Source organism: Pectinophora gossypiella, chromosome 3, assembly GCF_024362695.1.
Source record: "Pectinophora gossypiella chromosome 3, ilPecGoss1.1, whole genome shotgun sequence".
NCBI classification, from domain to species: Eukaryota; Metazoa; Arthropoda; class Insecta; order Lepidoptera; family Gelechiidae; genus Pectinophora; species Pectinophora gossypiella.
In genome coordinates, this window is record NC_065406.1 from 10,208,483 (window position 1) to 10,222,446 (window position 13,964).

The window sequence follows — 13,964 nt, forward strand, 5'->3', positions numbered from 1 at the left end:
ATTACTTTTTATGTACGCAACAATACAATGACCTTTTCAAATCGCTACTTTGGGAACTGTATTCAAATAAAAAACACTTGTCTATTGCCGGCGTATAATAACTTTTCCTTAAAATATAAACTTATAGAGAAAAATATAAATTCGAATTCGCTACTCGACATCGTTATATAATCTAACAGCAGAACTTTTGTGGAGTTTGTATAATATATGTGTATAAGTAAGGCATGGAATGGCTGTGGGAGATAAATTATAAAATACCTAGCTTATTTTTATTTCTATTTATTTCTCAAATGTGTTACAAAATGCATATGAAATCTACATTTAAAGAAAAAACTGTAGGCACTGTTTTTTTATGGTGCATATGACTACTGCATAAAAAAATCTTTGAACGACCTATTATGTATCGATCGGATTGAAAATGTTAGTTATTTCCATGTTCCGGTACAATTTTCGCACGCCATATTTACGTTCAGTTCAAAGTGTTCAAACCAGTTTATATAAGTAAATGTTAAGCCACGATTTCCTGTCGTTCATTCTAAAATCTATTTTCGAGAGAAGATACGTGCTGTAGGAACATAGAATTCGTCTTTAACCGCGTGGCTTCTTTTGTATTTTGTTAATCAATCTAATGTAATTCAAATACTAAACCTATATATATTTATTACTAAGATATTGAACTTTCTGTGTGCAGTCAAAGGCGTCAGTAAATTCTAAATAAATAGACAGCGGAAATGAAAAACTATATAATGTATATTAAACTTACTAAACAAATAATATTATTGACATTGAAGTAGCACTTATGTATATTTTGATAAATTCCTATGGTCCTTTTTACTTTTCTTTTTTAATGATTATTGCTTATATGTAGTTTTTCATTTTATGCGTCTTAACATCTATTACATTAATTATAATATGTATCTATTACGATAACTTCATTTAACGGACTTTAATTAAAACGCTCTATGTAAAAGAACATTGTGAAAGGCACCCATTTGCGACAAAATTTTTGATTTCTCCATACTGATAATTCTAATTAAATTTAAACCATTATTTTTCAAATTTTAATAGCATCGAAATATAATAACTATAGAAGAGTAACTTTAAATAAAATTTAAGTTTAACCCCTCTAGTCAAACAAAACATTCACAAAATAAATCTTCTTGACTTTTACCATATCGAGCTCTATTTACAAATTACTTCACGCCGGTACCATAACAATTACATTTTCTATATTATTTTGATGAAACGTCAAAGAAGATTGGTCGTTATAATAAAAATCCATTTTCCAACAGAAAATTCTAGCGCGTCTAAAATACATGTTTGGGACAAAATAATTTAATCACATCTTGATCTAAGGATGATTAGTTAACTAGGTACTTATTTATTATGATCCAGTTATTGATATTAAAGGATAAACTAGAATGTTTATGTTTTTATTTTTTTGATGCAAAGTGTCCATAGAGAATATCGAAATGTAATTATATAAGGTCGCGAACTCGACGACAGCCACCGGACAGCGGGGCGGGAACAGTACGCGCACAGGTGCCGGTAGCAAAGCGGCGGTACGACGTGATAAAATACATAAATAAGTAAGGAACCGCATCGACAGATATATCCGCCGCTGTTCGTGCCGCTCTCGCTCTCCGCAGTTGTCCAGTTTGCGTCTTTAGTTGTGATTCATCGCTGCAGCTCGCTGCTCACTGAGGCGGCACCGAGAGCGTTCCGGGCCGGGATTTATTTGTAATGTTTTGAGTATGTATGCATACGTTCACACACATATCGGCGCGGTCATACAAATCCCGCTCGCAACTCTTGCCGCATCGCCTCAGTTTGCATTGATCATAAATATCATCAAGTAACAGATAACATACCCGCAGTCATATACAAGATTATTACTCTTAGAACTTAAAACTTTTTAGAGTTATTATATTTCACCTATATGTAGTCATCGAAGTTCGGGCTTCTTCTTGACGGTGTATTTCTTGAGGACGACCGTGATGGCCTGTCAGGCAAGATGGGAGAGGTCGTCCAGCTCGGGCGGCGGGGGCTGCGGGCCGCCGCCGACGCTGGCGCCGCGCGCGAACACGGGCTTTGCCACCACCGACACCGGCGCCTATGCATTTGATTTTTTTGTAAGAAAATAGTTAGTATTGTTATAATAGGTCGACAAGGATCTGGTGGCACTTGGGTGATGTTGGCAGGAGATCGCCAATGTCATCCGAATGCCACAAGATGCTTGCCGGCCTATATATTATTATATTTATGACCACGTGCCAAAAGATCTTTCACACTGTTTACATTGTACCAAAAAGAATGGACATTGATAACGTAGCATATTTTACGTATGTTTCGTGTATCAGGATGGGTTTCAACTAAAGCGGAGAGGAGAGATGTGAAGGAATTGATCAATCGCCGCGAGGAAGAGAGTGTCTTCTTGCTACCATCTCACGCTGTGATTGGTTGACGCCGCACGTCTCCGCTCGTCTCCTTCCTCTCCGTTATCGCCACGTATAACTATTTTCAACAATTTCCTTTCTTTTTGTCAAACCGTATCAAATAATGTAAATCATAAAGACATAAGTATTTCGATCGGCATGCGAAACTTAGTTTATAAACTTTAAAAACGTAAAACATACCAATCTATTATTTGAGAAAGTTAATTTCTAAAATCAATATAAATTGCGATTTCCGTATTTTAAGTAGAATGTAGTGCAACTGTTAATCTTTTTCACTTAAATTAATTCCATAATGGACTTCATGCAGCGTCAAAAAAAATTAAATAATGATCTATCTAAGTTTTTGTATGGTACCTTATTACTACATAATGATATTACAGATTTATTTTACTTCTAATATAAATATGATACTTCATAATTCTCAGGACGTGGAAATTTGTACAAGTGTACAGAGAGAACAATCTAAAATCGTTTTTTTAAGGCGTACGTGAATAATTGGACACGGTGGCGGCAACGCAAAGTTAGGGAAAGTAACACGATAGATTATTCGGTCGGTACATCAAATTCGCTTCGAAATTTTACTATAATTAGTATATAATAATAAATAAAACTATATATTTTATAATTGAATATTTATTATTCTGTGTGCTGACTAGAATAGACTACAGTAGCTTGAAGTAGGATCGGTGGTTGGCTGGAATACTTGACGAATAAATACATCTATCATGACATAACTATTTCACAGGGGGGGCTCAAAAGGCCACATCTGTTTGCTTTGACATTTGTTTGCACTGCGCATTTACTTTTACATGCGCTAATGTCAAATTTCAATATTGCTTTTTTGGATGAATTGCTTCGATGTGGCTTTTATAACCCCCCAGTTCCTCGCTGAATCGAAATTTCAGTGTTGATTTTATTTACAACTAGTGACCTGTCACTGCTTTGCGCGGGTGTGAGTTTCCGAGGTTTCCCGTATATTCATTATTAATTATATTAATAGTTTCGAAAATCAGTCCGTTATTTGGTAACGCAACGTACGTACAGGAGAAGAGACAAGCATCAGGACTGCACGGTTTCGTGAATCTCGGATCACCTACTTAAAATCTTTGTTACAAAATTCTATATAAAGTAGTCTGAAGATTCCTAAACAAAGAATTCCTTTCTGGCTACCAGAAACACTATCGTGTATAATTTTATTCACGGTTTACGAGAAATTGCGCTCTTATTTTCAGCAATAATGTCTATCTTTTACTTTCAAATTCTTATATTTTACTTTACAACTATTTTTTAGACTGGATCACTAGATAAAAGGTAAATCACAGTCAGTTTATACTTATATGCCCACAAGTCAGAAGCTCTCAAGAATTGTCTTGAATGGGATGTTTTGCTTGACCCATAAGCAGGGAGGGCAGTTCTGAAGCTGGTGAGAGGAGAAGATTGGTGTGGGCATTGGTATATGACAGTATTATCAGCATTGGCGTAGCTAGGGATTTTGCCTAGAAAGGCCAGCCGTCCAGCTGAACTAACCATAGGCTAAATAGTAAAAAAAATCTTGAATACTAGCTATTGTAGTGTGCAAAGAATATTAGAGCCTCTCCCCAGCTAAGCCTATGACTGTCATCGTCAGTTACCTGCGAGACGCCGTGCGCGGGCGCGTGGTTGTGCGCGGCGTGGTTGCCGTGCGGCGGCATGCCCACCACCACCAGCTTCTGTGCGCCCGGCGCCGCGCCCGCGCCCGCCGCCGGCCCGCTCGTCACCACCACCGACTACGGGACATGCACGCCCTCAACGAACTACTGTCTCCATTCCACTTACCACCACTATCTTATACATATATTTTATTATTCATATATTCAAAATAGGTTCACGTTTAGTCACAAGCTCCACTGTAGCTGTAGCATGGATATACATATCGCGTGCGACGCGATATATGAACAAACACTATTGGCAATAAATAAGCCAATTCTATTAGTCCATTTGTCACATCGCCTGCCATATGAGAGAGGGCTCCATGTTATGACTACTGTTTGTAATAAACGATGTGGCCTAAGACACGCTTACCTAACAAATGCCTTAGCACGCTAGCTTTAAAAACTCCAAGACAACTTCGATACATACATAAGAACTGGCCTACTTCCCATTAAGGTTGGCAGAAACGGAATTACTGCGATCTTGCTTGACGCGCCCCTTATGCCACTATCTTATGTTTACTTATATCTTCAATCCTGTTTATTGTTTCTCTTATAACGAATCGAGATAATCTCGTTTTTATAACGCAAGTGAGATAATTATAAATACACAAACAAAATGATCATGCACATTTCCTGAACTCAAACTTTACAGCGTCGGCGTTATGTGATATCATTAGACTTTCGTAAACCCATTGAATAATGGTGGAACAATGTAGTTCGTTGTCAGCTATCCAATCCATTGCTGAGTAAAGCTACTTGATTACATAATGTGCTAAGTCTTCTACAAGACAATGATTAAATCTTTTGAAACAGACGTCTAATATAATAACACCAGGCATATTTTTCCTTATTTTTTTTCCTAAGTATTTTGATCATAATATACAAATAACGAAGGTTTTTCCATGTATAGTTGTAAACTAAGTGATACCTATACGTTTTATATGTAACCCGGGGTAATCTATAATTGGCTTTCTTGTTACTAAAAATATTATATCACCACTATGTATACTTTAAAAGATGCTGATTAACAGAACAATAAATAAATAAGGTCAGTGTGACAAATTGTGCTCACAACCAATTCTCTACTGTATAATGTTATTAACAACACAAATTTATTATTCATATTTGTTTACTTGTGTTATGTTATATAATATTACGTACTACAATACAAAATTAATTATATACATATTGGTGCTAATTCCTGTAAACACCATCTAATTTCATTTTAAGTTATATCTGTCATTTTCTTATCCGTATAAAAGGATAGGGACGGGTAATCAACAAGCATAAAATTTATGGAACACACGTCAATTTTAAGCACAAATCTAAAACAACCGTCTAAAAATTTTACATTGGCCAATAACCCGACAGAATTATGTTGACAGCACACGTCAAACGGTTTGCATACCAGCGAGATACCTTTTTGATTCACCCGGGTTACTACTACTCATTCACTCACTCTTCCTAAAATTAAGAGCTGTCAATCATCCGTCCCTTTCCTTTTCGGCGGATAAGAAAATGACAGGTATAACTTAAAGTAAAATTAGGAGGTGTCTGCAGGAATCGGGGCCATTACACACCTAAAATTAAGTGTTTTACGTATCAATTGTATAAGCATGCTTTAAGCGGCGATATTAGACGACCCTTCCACTAATTTTGATATTAGGCATGCATCGTTTTGCTACTTTTGAAAATGGGTCTATTTTTTATATCTTTTACATTTTATCATTACGTAAAATATCTTGCGGACGAAATATTTCCAAGTCACTAAGACTACGAGATGATGGGATTAGATTCAACTTACTATCTATACTAATGGGATCAAGTAGGTTACCAATACTAATTATTTCAAAATTCGAATGTCTATTTTTTTACCGAGAGATTGTGTTTCCGTTAAAATAAATAAATAGCGTCTAGTACCGCGTTTTAAGTACTGATTTAACTTTTCCTTTCGACATGCAAGTTGCACTTATCTGCGTGCGAATGCAGTTGCAAAGTACCATGCAGGAGATTTAATACCAGTGTTTAGAAGGTGAATATTGAATATGATATGTACCTGAACGTTTTGGCTCCGAACTATGGTGGGTTGTGAGCTGTGTACGACGATGTGGCCTGGACCACTGGACGGTTGGACCTGAATTAATGAAAAACAACGTATTTAAATAATGTAACAAGATGGTAGTGTGCGTGTGAGCGTAATGGGGTATACAATATACTTGCACTACTTCAAGTAAGTCCTGACAAACAAAAAATATCCATGCATTGACAATCTTTTAAAACCATGGCAAGCTAAGAGAGATATTTGAGACAATTACTAATGCACAACGCTTTTTAATACAAAAAAATACTTTATGAACAACATCTGTTCATACCAGTTATAACATTTATATTACAAATAAATAACTAAAAGCCTTCTATTTAACTCTAGACCTGTACTTCCCAATATTTTTAAACATTCGAATACGATTTTTGTTAAAAAAACCAGTTTATTTTTTTACCGGGATGAAAATAGTCTCAATTTGTGTGCGTTTCGAGGTTCTGTTGAAGAAAATCACATCAGGATTTGATTTTGCATAAATGTGCTTACGAAGTTTTCACTTCTAGGCGACGATATCATAATTGGTAGACTTACTTGTGGTGGTTTCTGTTGCGAGACGATGACGAACTTCTGCGGCGGCGGCGTGACGGGCGCGGGCGACGGCGGCGCCGCGACCGCAGCGCTGATCACCACGTTGCGCGTCGCTACGCTCTCTGTGTCCACATAAACACAAGTTCTGAACTCGTCTGAGTTCTTATCAAAAATACTTTGTGAATCTGTAACTTAGTTTGCTAGGATATCTGCAGTTAGAATCGTCAGACTAATGTACGCAGAACAAGTTGAGTTTGTGTTGTGTGTTTCGAAAAGCCCGATAAGTCACCATATGAGTCTTTGGTGGCACTGCCTAAGTCATCATCAATAGGCGTATGACGCCTATGATGATTATTATGATGACGGTTCAATGATAAATCTGACACCAGTTTTGGATTGGTCGGTCATCGACTTTACTACCCACACGAGATGATAATCATATAATCATGACATTCAAACATTTAATAGGCTGTAGCAGACGTACCGACAGTCTTGGCTGCGTGCGGCGTGTGCGCGTGGTGCGGCGCGGTGGCGGCGGGCACGAGCGGCGGCGTGCACGTGACCACGGCCACGGCGCCGCCGCCGCCGCCGCCCGCAGGCGACTGCCGCAGCTTGCTCACCATCTGTTGCAGGCCTGGGCCCAGGTACCCATAGTCGCGTCTAGAACAACAATCACTATTATAGAAGACATCCTTTTGGGTACTCGAAATTGTGGGGATACAGTTCATCACATAGATTTTCGAAAGCGCACCGAAGGAGGAAAGTGACCGATTACCAACGAGAGTGACCAAAAAGCCTACTCCTTCTTTGTAACTCCACCATCTAGAACAAATTTGGGTCAATATGCTACTATTTCCAGGTTGTGTAGATTGTATAATATGTGGGCCAGATATCATGATCTTGACATTACTATGCCCTTAAATGCATATAAATATATTGCACTAGCTGCTTTTTGTTTAATTATGTCTATTTTTTATTTTTTAATATAGTTTATATCTTGTTTTTCTTGTTCACTTGATTGTGCATGCTGTGTTACTACTTGTAATTGAGCTAGCTCTTAATCTTTTTTTTATTGTCTGTAACTTTGCATGTGCAGAGTGTAGCTTGTAAGTATTCCATAATAAATAAATAAATAAAGTGTTGTTTGGGAATCGCACTTTCTCCCTAGTGCCATAGTACTTTATATTCCACCTACAAGGAAAATACTATTCATCGCCGCCGGAACTCAATACCATTAGTGTCACCAAAATATCCTAGATTCGTTTATCGTTTTGAAAATACCCAGTTAGAAGATTCGAAGTTAGTAACATAAATAAGTTCCAAGACAAAATATTCTAGAAAAAATGAAATGTTGGATTGTACAGTTGGTAAAGGGTCAACAGTCCATATAGGTTTGTTTGAATAATGTAATTTTTGTCAAAATTTGAAAGAAGAATAAATTCAAATAATGTATTTATTATTTGAATCGAATTATTTCAAACATTAATTGGCGACTCAGTGTATCTCACAGGTATTAGAAAGGTGTATGTAGTTCTGTATTGATCAGAATGAAAGGTTGCTAGATCAAAGTTCGTGGCATATCACGCGACACACAATTTCACACAAATTAGATACGGATCGCGTGATGTTCAACTAGCTCATCCGCCGCTGTAAAAACGGCAGCAAACAGCACCAACTGGCACTATCTTTTTAATCGGTATTTCTATTTTAACTACTGTTAAAGAAGTTCTAATTTTGAACTTATGATATTTGCGCTGATTTCTGCTGAAAAGGAAAGGAACGGAAAATCGACAGGCTAAAACAGTCTAAGGTTTCCACTGAAGCAGAGTGGAGCGGAGATGTACAGAAATCGACCAATCATCGCGATAGAGAGAATAATTGGGCGTCTCGCTTTTACGCCTCCGTTTTAGCAAACCCACCCCAAAACCCAAGTTATAGATTGTCAAGCTCGCATTCCTAATATGATGTTATTCATTTTTCATCACTATTTTTGGTGGTATAGCAAGGTTTGCAAAGATATAGAGTACCTATATATCAATGTTTGGTTGTAATCACACGTGATACTTACTTATATTCCTCGGGCACATCGGGCGGTTGTCTCAACTGGCGCACCACAGGGCCAAGTACCTTCCAGAGCTGATGTTTGAGGTTACTGGCGGCGAGGCGGTCCGCCCCGCCGATACCACTCAACGCGCCTTCTATCCGCTCGCCTAACCACCGAACACGGGGTAGGATAAACACCTGAGTCGACAAACACACGAAATTTAAAATTGCTTTTCTATACTGATATCCACTAAAATGACGCTTTCGTCAACCGAATAATCGGAGGTTAGAGTTCGCCTCGATTAACAGAAAGAAGTAGGGAGAATACTCCACCACGCTGCTTCGTTACAGGTTTCTAAAAGGTGTTTGGGCTAGTAGCCAACCCTGTCGCCCAAGTTTTTAAGCCGCCAGAGGCCTCCGAATTGACTAAACTGGGCTACGGGCTGCTCTTAAGATAGAAAATCAGAAGCAAAATAAAAGTATTTTCTCGCAAGGACTAAATGTAGAAAAATAACAAGATAACTCTATAATATACCTTAACGACTTCTGGTCCTAGTTCAGCTAATCCTTGGACAGCTCCATAGAGAGACGCGAGCGGCGTCTTCTCCGACTCTTTCATACTAGCCATGGATGGTCCACCATTCTCGTTGTTTGTTTGTGACGGACATTGCAGGGCTTTCGCGAACAGTCTACGGATAAAAAATAATAATAATGAGAAACGGACTGCCGCACGCAGTGGATTCGTCATTTTACGTAGGACAAAAATGATCTAGATGAACATACATTATAGTACATCGAAAACCGCAAGGGAACATCTTGTGCAGTTTTTATTAGTATTATTATGGTGCAGCTGTCGAAGAAGAATTATTCCATATAAAAGGCGAGCAGTATTAAAATATATGTAATAAGTGTAGGTAATGCAAAAATTGCGACACCGGAATTACGTATACACTTTCAAAAATTCACAATAATTTTGAAGCCTAACCTTGTGACTCTCGTTTGCAGATTATTGGTAGATGTATTGAATGTCTTGCAGATCTGAGCCATGAGGCGGGCAGCGAAGTCTCGGAGCGCCCAGTGGTTGTCCATCTCTGGGCGGAGACAGAGCTGCCGCGACACGATGCATGTCGACACTGATGGGATCAACTCGTGTAGCTGTTGTGGATTGACGATTAATTAAAATTTACGTACGTAAATAGGTTAGTCAAGGATTTTGGTGTAATACAGTCCTTATGAAGTAATTGTCTTATCATCTGATTCGGTCTGATCTGGATCTTACACATCACCGGTAAAGTCACATAGATTGCAATAAATGAAGCTTTGATAAAAGATAATTGATTCTGGTTAGCCATAGTTACAAGAGATATTATCTATGATATATTAAGACGTGTCTTCACGCCATTCATAAAGTACGAATAATTTGTTCTAGCAAAAAATAAACTAATTTGAAGTTACATTTTAAAAAAACAAAAAGGTTTACTTACATATTTCTCCAAATATAGCGATTGGTTGTCAAGTAAAGCCTTGACCATTCGCATCAGGTATATGAGCAGAGCCAGGTTGTTCTGTACCACGTTGACTTTGACACCTTCAGATATGAATGTACACATCCGCGGTAGCATCTCATGCAAACCAGGATCGCATGCCAGGGACTGCAAGGCTTCCTAGGGAGTACAATTTATGATTTTCAACAAACATATGATATTTTTTGTGCTTAACTTATTATATAAACATTAGACATTTGCATTACTTAGTAACATTTCTCAAGATTGCATGGCTACAAATCTTGAAAAAATTACTGACTCCACGCAATATATGATTTTAGTCTATAGTAACATGTTATACATGAATTATTTTAGTCTTTTAAAATATGACAATTTGATAAGGAACTTTGCTCAAATTACTTTTGATAACTGTTTTTTTATTATGTCACAGAAGATATTAATTAATTTAAAAATTATTTTCTTGTACCTGTATATACCTACCTATACCTCATTACATTACCCCCCCCCCCCCCCCCCCATTTATACCTATATTAGAAAATAATAGTGCTGGTTCCAGTATATTTAAGTTATCTTACCCAGTCAAAAGGAAATGGACATATTGATTGACAGCTGTTAATTTTAAATGAAAACATAAATTGAACAAATCAAATAGGGAATTTGCTTGTATGTAACCCTTTAGACATGTGTTAAAAATTATGAAAAGATTGTTTAACATTTCTGCATGAAGATTACATTATGTTCCACAAATTTTTAACCTGTTGACTACCTATCTCTTTCCTATTCGCTGGATAAGAAAGTGACAGGTATAACTTAAAACAAAGAGGTGTCTGCTGGGATCAGCAGTTCAAGTTAACTTACTGCGCGCCGTCCTTCATCACTGCCCACACAAGCTTCAGTGATTTCCTTATAATACAGCTGTTGCTCCACACTCAGTTCATGAGTGGCTAGCTGTTTCACATGCACCGACTCTGACGCCTTCAGCCGAGCTGCCTTGCCACACATTGGTTTACCTACAACAACATTGATTATGCTGATTTATATAGGTATAAATTACTTTATATAATTATATATTAATTGATTTACTGTGATTTCCATGAATTCTGTGAATCTGTATTCAATTAATATAAATTAAGGTTGAGAAATTTGTAATAATAGGTCTTTACCCATGAAATTGCCGTTCTGCAGTAAGTGGCTAAGAATTCTAATTTCAAATTAATTTTATTTTAAAAACATGTAATTCTTTTTCCAAAAGTTGTCGTAGTAGTAGTAATCGCATTTTGTCGTCAAGGATACGTTAAAAGTTCGAGTAATTATGGAATATGAGTACCGTCGTGGCAGCAACGCGGCACAAGTGGCACGCAACATCAACTACTTTTGTGGAGCTAACACTACAAACCAACGCAGGTCTACATACAATCACGGTTGAATATTGGTCCCTTTGCGTCTAATTGGCAAGGTAAAAAAGCTTGACAAATGGTTGCCCTACGAACTCAATGATCGCCAGTGCGAAGTACGCGTTGAGACGTGCCTTACACTGCTGAACAGATACACAAATGAAGGCATTTTGAACAGCATTGTTACCTGTGATGAAAAATGGATTCTGTTTAAAAACTGCAAGCGCTCAGCAAGTTGGTTGGATCCTGGTTCAACACCTAAACAAAGCCCTAAACGAAAACTTACCCCTAGAAAAGTGATGGTCACTGTTTGGTCGTCTAGCACCAGTGTGATTCATCATAGCTTCTTACGAAACGGGGTGAGTGTTACTGCAGATATGTACTGTGAAGAACTGAACACAATGATGGAGAAGCTAGCACATCTCCAACCAGCATTGCTCAATCACTCGTCTCCCCTGCTCCTGCACAACTTTACATGATTCATACTGCACAGCAGATGGTCTCCAAGTTGCAAGAACTGGGGTTAGAAGCTCTCCATCATCCACTCTACTCACCTTGCGCTACTTTTTCCAGAATTTTGATAACTTCTTGGCGGGAAAAAAAATTCAATACCTGAGATGCAGTACAAAATGCCTTCAAAGAATTTGTTGCCGGCCAGATGATTTCTTTAAGAAGGGCATCAATAAACTGCCACTGCGTTGGAAAAGATGCATTGATTGCATGGGTGATTACTTTGATTAATACAAATAAGAAATATATGAAAAAAAATTGTTTAAATTTTTTCATACGTGGAAAAAAAAATTGTTTAAATTTTTTCATACGAAACAGCAATTTCATAGGTAGAGAGCTAATAAAATTTATAAAATGTCCACCCACTGTTAGCAATAGACTATGTCTCGTGTAATCAACATAAACTTGTTATGTCTCCTTATATTATCCTTCAAACCTCAACAACCACAGGAGTATTAGAACCCATAGAAAAATAGTTACCTGTTGCATCTTTATTTGTGGGTTTGCTTAATTTCGTAATTGGGTCTACAGATTCTAATTTCTGGGCTTCTTTGGACAAGGGAGGAGGATTCTCTGGCACAGTGGGTTGTACTCCATCCACACTTAGCCAGTGGGCTCTCACTGATGCATCAAGCGGCACTTTTGGTGGTGGAGCTGAGAGTATTTCTGACAAGTCTATTTCTTTTTCCTCAATAAAATGAAGTTCTCTTCCACCACCTGAAGCAAACCGGAATGGCAGAGAGTCTGGTTGAATGAAACCATATTGAGGCTGAAACAAGCAAAATATTTAGAATAATGTAATGGTATTACATTTTATAATATTTATAATATGTTTAAGTAATATGTTTAGATTTTATAATATTTATAACATGACATTCAAAAATGTAAATAATTAGCATAAAAATTATAGGAATCATTCAACAGCATTACCTCAATATTTTTCAACTTCAGAGTGTGATCTATGTCAGTAATGGAAAGTTTCTGTCTTTTAGCATGATGCATGAACTTCATTGCATCCTGCACTATAACCTTCAGGCGGTAGGTAACATCGTCAGCCAGCTCCTTCGCAGCATCGTCACCAAGGTTGGCTATACCAAGACTTTCGGCAATAACTTTCATAGAATCTACAGAAAGTGAGGAACCGTAAGCAAATTCAGAGTCACCCATCTCGAATGTTATGTTTACGAATTCAAAATATTGGTTTTATCTACAAAAATAACATTTATGGATTATCACTCAATTTCCATTATCACGTCCATTGAGTATTCGTTTACTTATTTACAAAAATAACACAATAAAATCAACAAACTAAACACAACCAACATACGCAGCCTCGACAAGCCCGACATGAATGAATGGAATGAACCACAGGAATGAACAGAACAATCGAATGAATGAATGAACGTAGAACTCATAAAATCAATGAGTGAATGAAGGTCTTTGGTGAATGAGGACATGATTCTACTAATGATTCAAGCAAGGTTGAAGCAAGGGAAAACAAAAAAAAAACAGTTTGACCAACATAACGGAGGTTGGTCTTGTTTGTTCATTGTTCATTGACATATGTATACATGTTCATTACAAGAATCTTAAAAAAGATTTTTAATTGTTATTTAAGTTCATTATTAATTCATAATATAATAATAATGATTACGAGTAGTATAAATAATAACATTAACAGTGAAAGAATCTTATTCAGAACATGATTGGCTCATTTATTTCATACTAAAATTTAA

The 13,964-nt window shown here is 37.2% G+C and overlaps 1 protein-coding gene across 2 annotated transcripts; it reads right to left on the bottom strand.

Moving 5' to 3' along the window:
* Positions 1-77: 77 nt before the first annotated feature.
* On the bottom strand, positions 78-13,594 carry LOC126381953 (transcription initiation factor TFIID subunit 6). Of its 2 annotated transcripts, XM_050031570.1 has the most exons (12): positions 13,159-13,594; positions 12,709-12,997; positions 11,183-11,334; positions 10,304-10,483; positions 9,805-9,974; positions 9,355-9,508; positions 8,845-9,017; positions 7,261-7,436; positions 6,780-6,898; positions 6,204-6,281; positions 4,088-4,222; positions 78-2,113 (listed from the first exon to the last, which is right to left on the bottom strand). In XM_050031570.1, exons 1-12 carry the CDS (start codon positions 13,393-13,395, stop codon positions 2,006-2,008), a joined length of 1,971 nt encoding a protein of 656 aa, XP_049887527.1. In that variant the 5' UTR covers positions 13,396-13,594; the 3' UTR covers positions 78-2,005. The 2 variants fall into 2 exon arrangements, with proteins under 2 accessions (XP_049887527.1, XP_049887529.1); XM_050031572.1 differs by lacking the exon at positions 4,088-4,222 and having other exon boundaries at positions 13,159-13,593.
* Between the last annotated feature and the right edge of the window lie 370 nt (positions 13,595-13,964).

Bases quoted from the DNA above. Each gene is read 5' to 3' on its own strand.
- LOC126381953 (XM_050031570.1), bottom strand. From the start codon at position 13,395: ATGGGTGACTCTGAATTTGCTTACGGTTCCTCACTTTCTGTAGATTCT. The intron at 9,509-9,804 runs GTTAGGCTTCAA...TTTTATCCGTAG, and splicing joins CTGCAAACGAGAGTCACAAG to ACTGTTCGCGAAAGCCCTGC. The intron at 9,018-9,354 runs GTATATTATAGA...TTGTCGACTCAG, and splicing joins TAGGACCAGAAGTCGTTAAG to GTGTTTATCCTACCCCGTGT.